This window comes from Notamacropus eugenii, chromosome 2, assembly GCF_028372415.1.
Source record: "Notamacropus eugenii isolate mMacEug1 chromosome 2, mMacEug1.pri_v2, whole genome shotgun sequence".
Lineage (NCBI taxonomy): Eukaryota > Metazoa > Chordata > Mammalia > Diprotodontia > Macropodidae > Notamacropus > Notamacropus eugenii.
Genome location: NC_092873.1, coordinates 380,145,642 through 380,160,549, shown reverse-complemented (window position 1 = coordinate 380,160,549; position 14,908 = coordinate 380,145,642). Strand labels below are relative to the sequence as shown.

The window sequence follows — 14,908 nt, the reverse complement described above, 5'->3', positions numbered from 1 at the left end:
TCACCTCATGTTCCAAAACAGGGGCCCTGGTTCACTTAACCTTTTGAGGCTTGCATCGAAAAGGAAACTCATTTCTTTAGTCCTTGCCTCCCCTCAACCCCTAATCAAATCAGGCCCTTTCCCTCCCTTCCTCCTCCACCACAGGATGGGGTTAGGTGAAGGAGTAGCTCTCTCCCTCCCTGTGCCTTGAGAAGGAAGGGAGGGATGCTGGGTTGCTCCTCTGCCCAGATTCACACATCCCCATCCCCACCTTCCTTTCCACCAAGAACAGATTTTCCATCCACTCTGTGCTGTTTGTCCTGGGAACCCCCAATGGTATGGGATGGTAGGGTTTTTACTCCCAGGACAGGGGGAGGGGGTGTCTTCCCACTGTAGAATGTAGAAGTAGGATTGTGGTCAGACTTAATTTGAGGCATCTAGGGAAGACAAGACGAATTCGAATTTGCGAAGGAAAAAGGAAACAAAATAAATAGGGGCAAAAAACCAACCCATGAATAATGGAGTCTGGACGATGTTGCACAAAATGCAGAGAAACCAAGAAAGGGGGTGGGCAGTTAGTGTGTTAAATGTGCTATTAAGAACTTAATTTTATTAAAATTATTATTACTTAATGACCCTGCCTCTTTTCTGCTCCAGCAGGTGTGTGTGTGTGTGTGTCTGTCTGTCTGTGTGTCTGTGTCTGTGTTTATTGGGGAGGGCAGAAGAACCATTTGAGGGGTGGGTTCTAGACACGTTTGGGTACCACTGGGTACCTCTCTGTCTCTTTGCCCTCTCTGCCCTTGCCCTCCCTTCACTAGTTTGCCTCTCCTTTGCATTTCTAAGTACTTAATCACCTTCACCTGCTAATTTCCTACCCCCAACCTGTGGGGAGGACTTTTGTGCAGCACCAAAAGACAAAAGTGGTCCCTATTTTTCAGAAGCCCAATCCAGCTTCTTCCAGACTATATTCAGCAAGACAGAAGACTGACTATGTGAGAGAGAGAAGGCAGGAGATGGGACACAATAATTATCCCCACATACACCAAAGCCATCAGCTTTCCTCTTTAGTTGTTGAGGAAAGAAAGTGAGCTTAAGTGCCCTGTCTCCTGAACTGTATTACCCACCACCGCAAGAGATAAAGACCTAGGTGCCCCATCTGCCTCCTTTGCCCTCCTGCCCACCTACAGCTGGGGTTTAAGGTGCCTGGCCCCCCAGAACCCTCTTCCCTAACTCCTCCTACTGCTGTATAGGTGACCTCAGCTCTTGGCACCAATACCCAGGGCACCAGATGGTTCCTGCCAATGCTGTTTCCTTTGTCTTGCCTTCTCGGTCCCCTTCCCCCCTCCCTCCCACCTGCCCTGAGGATTGGCAGAGGGGAGGGTGGGCACCTCCCCGCCTCCTTGGCACCATCCCCAGACCATAGGACTCCAGAGACAGCTGGCAAGGGGGCAACAGGCTCATGGGGAGGAGGACAGAGGCTCAGGGACTTCAAAGAAGAGATTTTAGGGAGGAGCCCTGAACTACAGAGAAAAGGAAGGATGCTGAGGGCCCATGGGTGGGTAGGGAGAGAGGGGGAAGGGATAAATACAAGGGAGAAGCAACAGGTGGCCCTTGTTACAAAACAGTTTTTATTGGTGGGATCTAGAAGGGGGGCATTACTGGAGGGGCAATAAAATCCTGGATTTCTGGGTGAGAGCAAGGTGCTTAGGGCCAGGTGACCTTTTCAACGGGCACAGAAATATCCCAAAAGCTAATTAATCTTGTGTAGGGGAGAAAGGATATACATGAATAATAGGAAGGGATGTGGAACTGGGCTATAGAAACTCCCCTAACACTCTAAGAAAGTGATCCATCACAGATCTCCAAAGCCAACTAGACATTTGGGTCCCTCTCTCTCCCTCTGCTTAGTGAAGGTGCAGCTGAAGGGGACATCTTTTAGGGCTGAGACTCATGGGGAGAGAATGATAGGAAATTTAGGTCAAACAGCAGAGGCTTCAGGCCAATATACTCAGGTCACCAGCTGACTTCAGAGGTTGATACAGCAAGCCTTCTTCTCCTCAGACCCCAGCTCTTGCCCAGGTTGGGCACTGCTCAGAGTGACTGTGCTGGCACGGGCATTGTTCTGCCGCTGCTTGGATACCTTGGAGAAAATCTCTGGGAGGGCAAAGGATGGAGGTCAAAGGTCAGGTCAGTTCACCACAGTCTAATTCCCTTTCTTGATCACTGGGAGCAGCAGGACTTAAAAGGAAGTTGGTCAAAGGAACAGGAGAATTTGGGTAACTGGGTTCCATCCCTGGGAGCTCCAGTGAGCAGGACTGCTGAGTTCTTTCCCCAAACTAATAGCCAAATTGTGAGAAGAACAGATCAGAGGAAGGGAGATAGGGAGAGATAGACAGACATAGGGGTAGAGACAAAGGTTAGGAGCCCTAGAAGCTGGGTGTAGCAGGGGATTGGGCTGAGATCTTGGTGAGATGCAGGGGGAACTCAGCTCTCTGAATTTCTGGCTGAGACATCAGAGAGCATCACATCAAGAAAAGTCCTGAGAGTGGGCAATGGGAAGGGATAGTGGCTTCTAGAGACATACAAAGGATCATACGAACCTTTGAGGACAGTTTCGAAGGCCAGCTCTACATTCGTGGAGTCAAGAGCTGAGGTTTCAATAAACAGGAGTCCATTATTCTCTGACACAAAAAAGGAAATCGTAGTTGGCATTGACATTGATAATCAGAGGAAAGCCTTGGAAACTCCTAACAACAACCCTGGTCATCCCCACTGAAATTAAGCCATCAGGACAGTGTGTATACTATAACAAACTTGCCATCATGGGGGAACAGGTATGATAAAAATGATCATTTTAATCTTAAATGAGCTCCTAAATTACCACAGGTTATTCTGTGAGTCTGCTCAAATGTTAATGTATCACTAAACAATGATGATAAATTAAATTAGTGCCTTGGTTAACAACAACAGTGTCGTACAATGTCATACAACATTTTCCTGACACCTGTCAGACTTTCCTTAAGCAGTGATATGGACATTTTCCAGCCCCATTGGACATTACTCCACCTCTAACATTCTTCAATCCAGCCAGACCAGCCTTCTCTCCTTTCCTCACTCATGACTCTCCATCTCCTACCTATGTCCATACCTTTGTACTAGCTGTCTCCTATTCATGGAATGCACTCCCTTTTTGCCAGTGCCACTGGGACCCTTCTTTTCCTTTAAGATGCACCTCAGAACATCCTCTGCATGAAGCTTTTACTGATTCTCTTCTCACCCCCACAACTTTTAATTCTCTCCCCTCCCAGGGTAGGAAGTATTTAAGTACTCTGTGTGTGTGTGTGTGTGTGTGTGTGTGTGTGTGTGTGTAGATACATATGTATTTATTAATTTTTACATTGACTAGCTAGGTGGCTTAGTGAATAGAGAGCTGGGCCAGGAGTCAGGAAGACTAGAATTCAAGTCTAGCCTCAGATACTTCCCAGCTGTGTGATCCTGGGCAAGTCACTTAACTCTGTTTGCTTCGTTTTCTTCATCTGTAAAAGGAACTGGAGATGGAAATGGCAAACCACTGCAGTATGTCTGCCAAGAAAACCCCAAATGGGGTCACAAAGAGTTGGACATGACTGAAAAATGACTCAACAGCAACATAAAACTTCGTATTTATGCTGAATATATATTTTACATGTACCTGTGGTCTCTTCCATTAGAATATAAGCTCATTATAATAAGAGATAATTTCATTTTTTTGTACTTGTATCCCCAACATTTAGAATAGTGTCTGGCATATAGGAGATGCTTAATAAATACTTGTTGATTGATTGAACATGTCACTCCCCCACTCAACAAACTCTAGTGGCTCTCAATTATCTCTACTATTAAATACAAACCACTTCATTTGGGTTTTTTAAAGTCCTCACAATCTGATCCCAAATCCCCAACACTTAGCACAATGCTTCTCATATTGTTACTGTTCAGTTTTGTCTGATTCTCTGTGACCCCATTTGGGGTTTTCTTGGCAGAGATCCTGGAGTGGTTTGCCATTTCCTTCTCCAACTTATTTTACAGATGAGGAAACTGAGGCAAACAGGGTAAGTGACTTGCCAAGGGTCACAGCTAATAAATGTCTGAGACCGGATTTGAACTCAGGAAGACTAGGCCTGGCACTTTGTGCACTATGGCAACACCTAGCTGCCCTTTCTTATGTAGTAGGTGCTTAATAAATGTTTCATTTATTCATTCAACCTACCTCTCCAGACTCATTATATGTTACTCCTGTTCTCTATGGTCCAACCAAACTGTCCTCAGTATTTCTCATACTACACTCCTTTGCTCCAGACGTTCTCCCATTGCTAGAATGCACTCCCTCCAATCTTTTGTCTCTTTGGTGACTCAGCTCAACCATCATCTTTTATAGGCACCTTCCTGATCCGATGAAACACTAGTCAGGGAATTCTTAGCCATTTTTGGCATCATGGATCCCTTTGGCAGACTGGTAAAGTCTAAAGATGATCCCCTTCTTAGAACAGTATTTTTAAGAGCATCAAATAAAAACATGTAGGATTATAAAGGAAACCAATTTTGCTGAAATACAGTTATCAAAATATTTAAAAACCTGTTCACAGACCCCAGGTTAAGAATCTCTGAACTAGTGTCCCCGTCCCCAAACTGCCTGGTGTTTATTTTGTATATATACGTTACAAAAATGCATTTATGTGTGTACATGTATTTGTTGACTGACTATTTTACCATTCAGGGCTAGGTCAGTAGAGCATGAACATTGGCAGAACCCAAAGTAGAAGTGTCTAAAAGTTCACACTACCATCTGACCCTCCCTAAGTTTGGAAGGCCCATCACCAAAGACAGATGACTTTTTTTGACCACAGTGACTCATGAGGAGCATGGACCAAGACATGGAAGGGCTGCAATGTGCATCAGGGAAAGAGCACACATCAAGGAAGTCCCAAATCCCTGAGGGTTGAAGGAACTCTTTTAGACTTGGGATGGGGGGAAGAGGTTGATCTGAGGAATCAGTGGTATATGCCTGGAAATAAATTTGCAAACCAAGAGACTCAGCTCTGGCCCTCACCAGCAAACATGCGGGCCTCTTCAGTGGGCACCTCTCTTGCATTGCTCAAGTCACTCTTATTGCCCACCAGCATGACAACAATGGTGGCTTCCGCATGGTCGTATAGCTCCTTCAGCCAGCGCTCCACCACAGCATAGGTCTGGTGTTTGGTCAGGTCAAATACCAGAAGGGCCCCCACTGCCCCTCTGTAATACCTGGGAGGAAGAGGAGGAGAGGAAGTTATAGTTAGTTTAACCCCAGACATACAGAGATGCATAGTGGCATGATGTGGTTTGATGTTCGGCCAAGAAGGTTGGATTTAGATTCAGAAGGACTTGAGTTCAAATTCTGCCCCAACTTGTTGGCTGTTTGACCCTGAGCAAGTGACTTAACTACTCCTAGCCTCGGTTTTTACATGTGGAAAATAGGCATACTAACAACATTTATCTCAAAGGGTTTTGTGAGGATCAAACGAGATAATAATGTAAAAGTGTTTCATAAACCTTCAAACACAATATTATGCTAGCATTTTTTTTTACCAGACCTATGATTTTATTGGTATAGGGAACAACCAGATGAGGAAACTCTCTCTAATACTGCAGCTGGGCAGCTGCTTTATAATTTGTCATTTTAGTTACTTAGAACACTGTGCCAGAGGCAAGATTTGAACTCTGTTCTTACTAACTCCTGGGTTGACTATCTAGCATACTGTGCTGAGCTTCAAATAAATATCAGCTATAACTATTTTAAGTTCAGGAACACAAGAATCTCCATCTTGGAAATTCAACAATTTAATTCAACAAGTATATATTAAGCGTAGCAATCAAAGTTAAGTGACTTGCCTAGGGTCACACAACTAGTAAATGTCTAAGGCTAGATTTGAACTCAGGTCCTCCTGATTTCAAGGCCAGTGCTCTATCCATTGAGCCACCTAGATGCCCCTCAGATATTTCTTAATTGAAAAAATCAAAGACTTTTCTTAAATTCTCCACCTTCTTGACCCTTCTGCAGCTTTTGACTCCATCACCCTTTTCTCCTCGATCTTTTCTTCTTTATAGGTTTCCATGATGTTACTCTCTTCTGTTTCTTCTACTCTCTGACCACTCCTTCTCAGTCTCTTTGCTGGTTCTTCATCCAGGTCACTCCCACTAAAGGAAGGAGTCCCCTAGGACTCTGTCCTGGCTTGGTGATCTCATCCACTTCAATTATCATCTCTGTGCAAATGATTCCTGATCTGCTTGTCCAGTCCTAACCCCTTTCATAACCTCCAGACTCACATTTTTAACTGCCTTTCTAAAATCTCTAAAGATATTCTGTAAACATCATGAACTCAACGTGTCCAAAACTAAACTCATTTCCTCTTTAAACCCTCCCTTCTTTCTAATTTCCCTGTTACTGGGAATGGAAGGTACCACCATCCTCCCAGTCATCCAGGTTTGCAAACCTATGTGACATCCTCAATTCATCATTCTCTCTCACTGCCCCATGTCCAAATAGTTAGCAAAGCTTATCAATTCTGCCTTCACAACAATTCTCAAATACACCCCCTTCCCTTCTCCAATGCTGCCACCATCTTGGTGCAGGCCCACATCACCTCATGCCTAGACTATTACACTAACCTGCTGGTTGATTCCTCTGCTTCAAGCCTTTCCTCACTCCAGCCAAATTAATCTTCTGACTATGTCACCTACTATTCAGTAAACCTCAGTGGCTCCCTATCACCCCCAGGATCAAATATAAAATCCTTTGTCTTGCCCTTCACAACCTTACCCCTTCCTAATTTTCCATTCTTTTCCCACCTTACTCCTCCCATATACCCCATCATTCAGTGACACTGGTCTATCTCCCAGCTCCAAGAACTTCACCAGCTGTCCTCCATGCCTGGGATACTCTCCCTCCTACCTCTGCCTCCTGGCTTCCTTCTAGTACCAGCTAAAATCCCACGCTCTATTAGAAGCCTTTTCTGATGCTCCTAAAGGCTAGTTTCTTCCTTCTATTGATTAGCTCCAATTTATCACGTACATATTGTTTGAACATAGTTGTTTTCATGTTGTCTCCCCATGAGACTGTGAGTTCCTTGAGGGTAGGGATGATCCTTTGCCTTTCTTTGTGTCCTCAGCACTTAGCACAGTGCCTGGCACATAGTAGGCACTCAATAAATGCTTACTGACTGCCTGACTAGAGGCAGTAATGATCTGAGCTGGGCCTTGAAAGAAGAAAAGTCATCTGAGAGACAGAGATTAAGGGTGAGTGAATTTTGGGGCAGTCAAGGGGCAAGGTGGATGGAGCATAGGCCCTAGAGTCAGGAAGACCTGAGTTCAAGTCCAGCCTCAGACACTTACTAGCTGTGTGACTCTGGGCAAGTCACTTAATCCTGATTGCCTCCAAAGAACAGGAGTGAGTGAATTTCAAGCAACAGGAAAAGCTATGCTCATGAATGGAAGCCAGAGCACGAGAGTTGTCAGCAGCTAGTAAGTAATCCTGCCTGGCTAGATTATAGAGTTTGTGAAAGAGAGCAGTAGGAAATTAGACTGAAAAGGGGGGCTTAAGTCACACTGAGAAGAGCCTTATGTACCCAGCTGAATGTTTTATTCCAAAGGCAATGAGGAGACTTTGAAGGTTTTTGGTGTTGTTAAGAGGAGAATCACACAGACCTATTAACTTGTGTTTTAGAGTTTCTGAGATGGAGAGACTGCAGATGCTAACAACTACTTTGCCTAGATTGACCCATGAGGTTTCAGGGAATGCTAGAGAGGTGGTTATATTTCTAACCATATAACAATACTAACATAAGCTGTGTCTTGCATGCAATTACATGTGTCCCTTGGTGTAGGTGGTAATTATGTCACATTTATGTGCCATACCTATTAGCATAATTTTGCTTGTTTCTAGACTACTGGCTGTGAATTCTGTCCCCTAGGACTCTGTCCTGGACCCTTTTGAGTTCTCCTCTACCATTTTACTTCGTCATCTCACCAACTTCCATGGATTCATTGATCATCTCTATGTTGAAGATTTTCAAATCTACTTCCCTAGCCCTAACTGCTATTCTACCCTCCAGTCTCACATTTTCACCTGCCTGTTAATATGTAGAACTGGAGGTCCGTCTAAGGGAGAGATGACATGAAAACAACCACCTGGAGACAAGATAAATATAGGATAAATGGATGATATAATGGTAACTCAAACCCACATGTCCACAACTGAACTCATTATCTCTGCCCCCAAGCCCTCACCTCCTCCTGAACTTCCCTATCACTTCAAGGGGACCACCATCCTCCCAGTCACACAGGCTCACAACGTAGGTATGAGCCTTGACTCCCCACTCTTTCTCACCACCCATATCCAAGCTGTCACCAAGAGCTATCAATTTTACCTTAACATCTCTCCTATACATTCCCAACTTTGCTATCACCCTGGTATGGGCTGTCATCACCTCATGCCAAAACTACTGCAATAACCTTCTGGTTGGTCTGCCTACTTTAAGTTTCTCCCCACTCCAGTCCTTCCTCTAGTCAGATTAATCTTCCTAATTAATCTTCTGATCATGTTACAACTTCAGGGGACCCTTATTACCTCCAGGTTCAAATGTAAAATTCTTTATTTGGTATTTGTATCCCTTCATAACCTGACCCCTTCCTACCTTTCCAGTCTTCTTCTTCTTTTTTTTTTTGGAGAAAATCAGGGTTAAGTGATTTTCTCAGGGTCATACAACTAGTAAGTGTTTGAAGCTGGATTTGAACTCAGGTCCTCCTGATTTCAGGGCTGGTGTTCTATTCACTGCACTACCTAGTTGTTCTCCTAGTCTTCTTATTTCTTACCCCCCACATACTCTGAGATCCTGTGACACTGACCTCCTTGCTGTTTCTTAAACAAAATATTCCATCTCTCAACTCCAGACATTTTCTCTGGCATCCCCCAGTCTCACCTCTGCTTCCTGGCTTTCTTCAAATCCCAGCTAAAAGCCCACCTTCTGCAAGAAAACTTTCCCAATCCCCCTTAACATCATATCATCAATTTATCCTGTATTTATCTTGTCTGTAGGGGGGTTGTTTTCATGTTGTCTCCCCCTTAGATCTTGATCACCTTGAGAGTGAACACTGTCTTTTGACTTTCTTTGTATCCCCAAGGCTTAGCACAATTGTCTCGCACAGAGCAGGTGTTTAATAAATGCTCCTTGACTTGACTTGTCTGTTTGCATATACGTTGCTATTTAGGCATGTTCTGTTCTTGTGTTCTTACTGCATTGCTATATTTTGCAAATTGCCTATTTGCTTATATGGATATGCATGCATACACTATTGTTATACATGCATATAATAATATATCTGGCATAGAATTTAAATCAGCAGTTACTACAGTTCTATCTAGAATTTGGGACTATGGACAAATATACTCAAATGTACTGCAGTTGATTTGCTAGGGACAGTAAATATTTAACTAGGAGAGTGTAAGGGAGATGGTTCCTGAAAGCCCAGGACTTAATCACAGAAAAGAAGCTGATAACAACTTGTAAAACTAACTAAAAAATGCAGCTATGCCAGGTGATCTCTGTCTGAGGTGGGACCAAGTTCCTTCAGTGAATAATATGCCACACCCCTGGGCATAAAGTCAATCCAGGTAGAAGTTGAAGAGAAACCCAGCTCCTGATGAGACATATAAAAGATGCATGGATTGAGATAAGGCAAGTCCATGAAAAGCTATATGGAGCTGAAAGAGTGGAAGTCTGGGCAGAGGCAACTGCCAAAAGGATGGGGCAAAGACTCTGGGAGGGAGGGAGACTGTTTCAGTTAATCAGTCATGTAGAGTGTCAAGAAAGATGCTGAAATACTGAAACCATTTCTATTCTAAAGACCCCAATTCAATAATCCTTATCTCCTTTCTCCCATTGGGCTCCCTTGTAGAAACCTGAAACCTTTCTGGGTACCAGAAAAGTTTATTTACCTTCTTTGTTTTAAAGATTTACTTTGTCTTTATAAGCAGAATTAACCACAGGTGTTTGCTAGTCTAGGTTTACTTATTGGAAATGAAGTCAGGGGGATGCAGTTGAAAGGGGAGCACCCCCAGAGAAGAGTCAGACATTCAAATGTTTTGCCAAAGACCTGTCTCTGGTTGGAGGCTCAGAGCTAAAAAAATATCAAAAATCACAGATTCTTTAATACAACTTCCTAGAGCAGAGAAGGAACATATCAAGAAACGCATTTAAGCAATAATCTGTAATAGGGCGTGTATGGGGGCGGGGGCAAATAGGAACAGTTGAGCAACTCTGCTCCCTCTACTTTCCTACATATAAATAGGGGTATTGCAAGAAAAAACTCTGTGCAGATAGGTCGTTGTTATAGTTCTTTCATCCTCTCACTTCCCTGTTCCTAAACATAGTACCCCTATGTATTTCTCCCTTGCTCCCATCCCTCAGAGCCCCCAGACTCACGCTGAAGTGATGGCACGGTATCGTTCCAGCCCAGCTGTGTCCCAGATTTGAGCTTTGACAGCGGCTGTCCCTAGCAACACAGTTCGAGTGGAGAATTCCACCCCAATGGTTGTCCGACTATCATGGCTGAACTCATTTCTTGTGAATCTTGACAACAGGTTCGTCTTCCCCACTCCAGATTCCCCTATCAGCACCACTAGGAAGAGATATGGAGGAAGAGAAATGTTAAAGAGTGACGGTGATTCCAGCGAAGTGTGATACCTAACCACCTGCTAGTAAAGAACTCAAGAGTGCCCCATTTTCTTTCTGCATCTCTGCTTTTTCTTGATCTCTTCTTCAGTTAGTGTCTCTCTCTACCTTTGATTCTCTTTGTATCTGTTTCTAGTATTCTCTGTTTCTGTTACTCCTCTTTTTCTCTCTGTCTCTGCAGGGTCATCACTGTCCTGGCATATTTGGGGATAGGCTGGCCCCCAATATAAGTGGTCTTAATTTCTGGCATTTCTAAGGACCCTATAACTCTTTTTCTGTCTCCATTACAAATAATTCCTACCCAAAGCCTACCTAGTTCTCCATGAACCTCCTATTTGTCCCTGTGACAAGACAAAGTTCACTCAGATGCATGCACACACACGCACAAGCATCCGCATGCACTAATAGGGCCCTAGAATTTAATCAATCAACATTTCTTAAGTGCCACTCATTATTCACAGGATTTGAACTGAAAGGGGGTCAAAGATCATCTGGTTCATTTTAAAGACACAGACACCTGTGAGAGGCAGGGAGATTGAAATGATTTATCCAATCACATAGCAAAGTAATGGTAAGGTCAGGAATTGAAGCTGGGTTCTTTGACTCCATAAAGTAAAAAGGGGGCTGGACTTGGAATCTGGACTTTAATCATGATTCTTTTAATCACTTCTTGTGTCACTTTGGAATTAGGGTTAATTTACCTAGGCCTTGGTTCCCTCATTGGTAAGATGAGGGGTCTGGCCTAGTTGGTTGTTTTCCAGGTTAAATCTATGATCCTATACGTCCAAAGTTCTTTCTGGTACAGCAAACTCCCTCTCTCTGTGTGGATATAAATATACTTAAGAGATAGCATTTAAATAATACCTTAAGGTTTGCAAAGCACTTTGCAAATGTTATCTCATTTTTATCCTTACAACCCAGAGAGGTAGATGTTATGATTATCCCCATTGTATAGATAAGGAAATTAAGGCACACAAAGATTAGGTGACTTGTTCACAGTAATACAACCAGTGCAAATCAGAGAATGGCCTCCAACTCAGGGCTTCCTGACTCTAGGTCTAGGATTTTATCCCCTGTGCCACCTAACTGCCTCTTACTTTAATGTATTATATACTCTGTATGTGTCTATGTGAGAGTACCAGGCTTGCATGTATTTGCATGTTTATGTGCATATGCATGCATGTCTGTATGTACAGGGACAGGCATGTATGTTTGTAGACAAATTTACATGTAAGAATATTCATGTACATGTGTATCTAGGTCCTTCTGTTTCTCTGTGTGTGTGTGTCTCTGTCTCTTTCTATGACCCTCCTCCTAAGCCCTATACATTAATTTATCCCTCCTAAGAGGATGGGCTCCCCTATCCTTCTCCTGGGCACCAGAGCATTGATGCTCCTTACTCTGTTCTTTTCCACCCCCACCTTTCTCAGTACAAAAGGGGTGCAGCTTCCCCTAGCTCCTGAGTAAATGACCCATTACCCTGTAGGGAGTTAAAGCTAAGGTAAGGGCTGGGCCTGGGAGAGGCTTGGTGGGTGGGGTGGACTGGGGAAGCTGAGTCTTACATTGTACACCCTGCCCTAAAGGGAGAGTAGGGTGTAGAAGAAGGGGACCAGTAGGGATGGCCACACATGCAAATACAGACAGGGGACCTGCTCTAGTTCTAAGGGAGACATCCAAGAGGAAAAAGAGACAAGAGAAGGAAGTGGGAGCCCAGAACCCAGATGCCCTTGTTTCTTGAGAATAGACTTTGTATCCCCAATACCTGGCACAGTGTCTGGTAGATACGTCCCAAGTCAGAAGATCATATATTTAAAACTTAAGAGATCAACTAGCCTAATTCCTTCATTTTACATATAAGGAAACTGAGGCCCAGAAAAATTAAATGAATTAACAGTCACAAGAGTGATAAGTGAAGAACCCTAGTCCTGTAGCTCTAAACCCATTACACAACACCACTATTGTTGTTCAGTCATTTTTAGTTGTGTCAGACTCTTCATGACCCCATTTAGGGCTTTCTTGGCAAAGATACTGTAGTGGTTTGCCATTACCTTCTCCAGCTCATTTTACAGATGAGGAAACTGAGGCAAATATGGTTAAGTGACTTGTCTAGAGTCACACAGCTAGTAAGTGTCTAGGGCCAGATTTGAAACTCAGATCTTTCTGACTCCAGGCTTGGCACTCTCCATTGCACCACCTAGCTGCCCCCACTATACCATATCACCTTCCAATAAGCCCCCTTCTTTAACAGACAAATTTGACCTCCCTCCAGGGTACTGAATTTCTTCTATTGTCTCTGTTTTAACACAAAATAAGGAGACCCACCCTCTTCTATCCCTTTCTTCCTTTCCTGTTCTCCATGTTCCTTTTCCTTTCTTTCTTTAGGGGAAGGGGAACCTCACTGAGGAAAAGGGTTCTCCCTAAAGTGTAACCCTCTATTACCTAACTACAGACTCTGAGGCAGAAGTGTGTGGCTAGGAGATTTTTTTTTCTGATTATAAATTATTACTAAAACAAATAGACTCAAGAATCCTCTCTGCCTCTTGTCACTGTAAAGCCCTCTGTCATCTGATGGAACGATTAGCTATGGAGAGGCTCTAACAGAAAACAGAAGCAGAGAATGGGGGCCTCTCATCATAGTCCTTTTAGTGTCTAAATCTCAGTTTCCCCCATAGACCCCAACTCACCCTTGAAGACAAAGTTATAATCCTCTTCTGCTCCGTTTCCCATCTTGGTCCCGCATCGAGTGTGTATGAATATGTGCAGTTGTAGTGAGAGGTGTAGATGGAAAATGGGATTAGGGCGTTGGCTCTGTGCCCCTCAACCCTCTGCTCTCTGGAGACCTTAACCTGACTCTCTTCTCATTGGGGATAGTTGGTCTTTGCAGTAGGAAGGAACAAGGGCAGACTCGGTCACTACTGGTGGGCTGGGAAGTCTCAGCTAATTAAAAAGAGGACGGGTCACAAGGAGAGGACGGAAGCAGCAGAGAACAGGAAGAGCCAGGCGGCTGGAGACCTGGGGCCCAAGTGGGTGGAGAGAGTGATGACGTCACGACAGGTTGGACAGGTTGGGTGTCTCTCAGGCCCTGGCCCTGGGTGGGGAGCAGGACAGATTTCTTAGAAGTTGAGGGAGGCAAATGGGACCTAGGAGGCTGAAGGAGGTTCCCCTTCCCCTAAAGAAGGAGAGCAGGGCCAGCTAAGTTAGCATCACTAGGCTTTCCTGGTCTTTGGTTAGGTTAGTTAGTCCCTGATCTTAAGTCTGCAACAACTATGTGGGGAAAACAGAAAGAATCCTGTCCTCAGCTCCCACTCTGCAGAAGTAGCCGGAGCAGGTGAGCTAATGGCACTTCAAGAGCATTCCCAATGCTGTCAGTGTGGACCGGAAACTTATGATCTAGTGACACTTGCTGCTCTGGCAGCGGGAGAAGCAGCAAGTTAGCTAGGTACAGTTGCTATGGTAACAACCCCTCCCAGGGAGCCCAGGGCAGTAGGCTGAGCAGCCTCTTTTTTGGGGGGGTAGTAGATTTTTTTTATAGTTTTTTTTCCCCAGGAAGTGAGGTTGGAATTTAGGAAACTTCGGGAAACTGAGTAATTTACAGCAGAATTGGTGGCATGCGGGCTAGCTGGTTTGGGGCTAGGGTCTCTGGAAGGTTAACTGAGGGCTTTGAGTTAAGGAGCAAGAAACATTGAGAAAAGAGAAGAGCAAGGTAGAGAAAGAGATGGACTAAGTAACGTAGCTAGAAAAGAAACAGGTCCTGTGAGGTATATGTACACACACGTCGTGAGTTAGGGGAGGATTTGGAGCTGGGCAACATAGCCTGAGGTCTCTGATCAACCTCTGGCCTGGAAGTTAGGTGTCCTGGACTCCAGCAGGCTCCCCTTTCTCTGGCCTGGGGCTTCCTTCCCAGCCCCATACTCCTGACAGCACATCTGAAAAGGGCTTACAGATTCCAAGTTAAGATTGTGTATATCTTTGTGTTTGTTGGGGGTGGGAAGGCAGTTAAACCCTTGAAGGAAGCCAAATGTCCCTGGTAGCTCTTACTCATCTTCCAAACTAAGAAATAGACTCAAAATGGATACGCCTGAAGATGGGGGTTGGGGAAAGAAAGTAAAATGGTCACATGACCCTCCTGGAATAGGAGTTGAAGCACTGAGCTCCCCATGTATAAAATGTGACCCTCACTA

The 14,908-nt window shown here is 44.3% G+C and overlaps 1 protein-coding gene across 1 annotated transcript; it reads right to left on the bottom strand.

Moving 5' to 3' along the window:
- Positions 1-1,588: 1,588 nt before the first annotated feature.
- Positions 1,589-13,815, bottom strand: RAB25 (RAB25, member RAS oncogene family). The gene is made up of 5 exons (XM_072637848.1): positions 13,412-13,815; positions 10,479-10,674; positions 5,069-5,262; positions 2,580-2,660; positions 1,589-2,133 (listed from the first exon to the last, which is right to left on the bottom strand). The coding sequence occupies exons 1-5, from the start codon at positions 13,452-13,454 to the stop codon at positions 2,006-2,008; spliced, it is 642 nt and encodes a 213-aa protein (XP_072493949.1). The 5' UTR covers positions 13,455-13,815; the 3' UTR covers positions 1,589-2,005.
- Positions 13,816-14,908: the final 1,093 nt, after the last annotated feature.

Bases quoted from the DNA above. Each gene is read 5' to 3' on its own strand.
- RAB25 (XM_072637848.1), bottom strand. From the start codon at position 13,454: ATGGGAAACGGAGCAGAAGAGGATTATAACTTTGTCTTCAAGG. The intron at 10,675-13,411 runs GTGAGTTGGGGT...ATCTCTTCCTAG, and splicing joins TTATAACTTTGTCTTCAAGG to TGGTGCTGATAGGGGAATCT. The intron at 2,134-2,579 runs GTTCGTATGATC...TTGCCCTCCCAG, and splicing joins CTTCGAAACTGTCCTCAAAG to AGATTTTCTCCAAGGTATCC.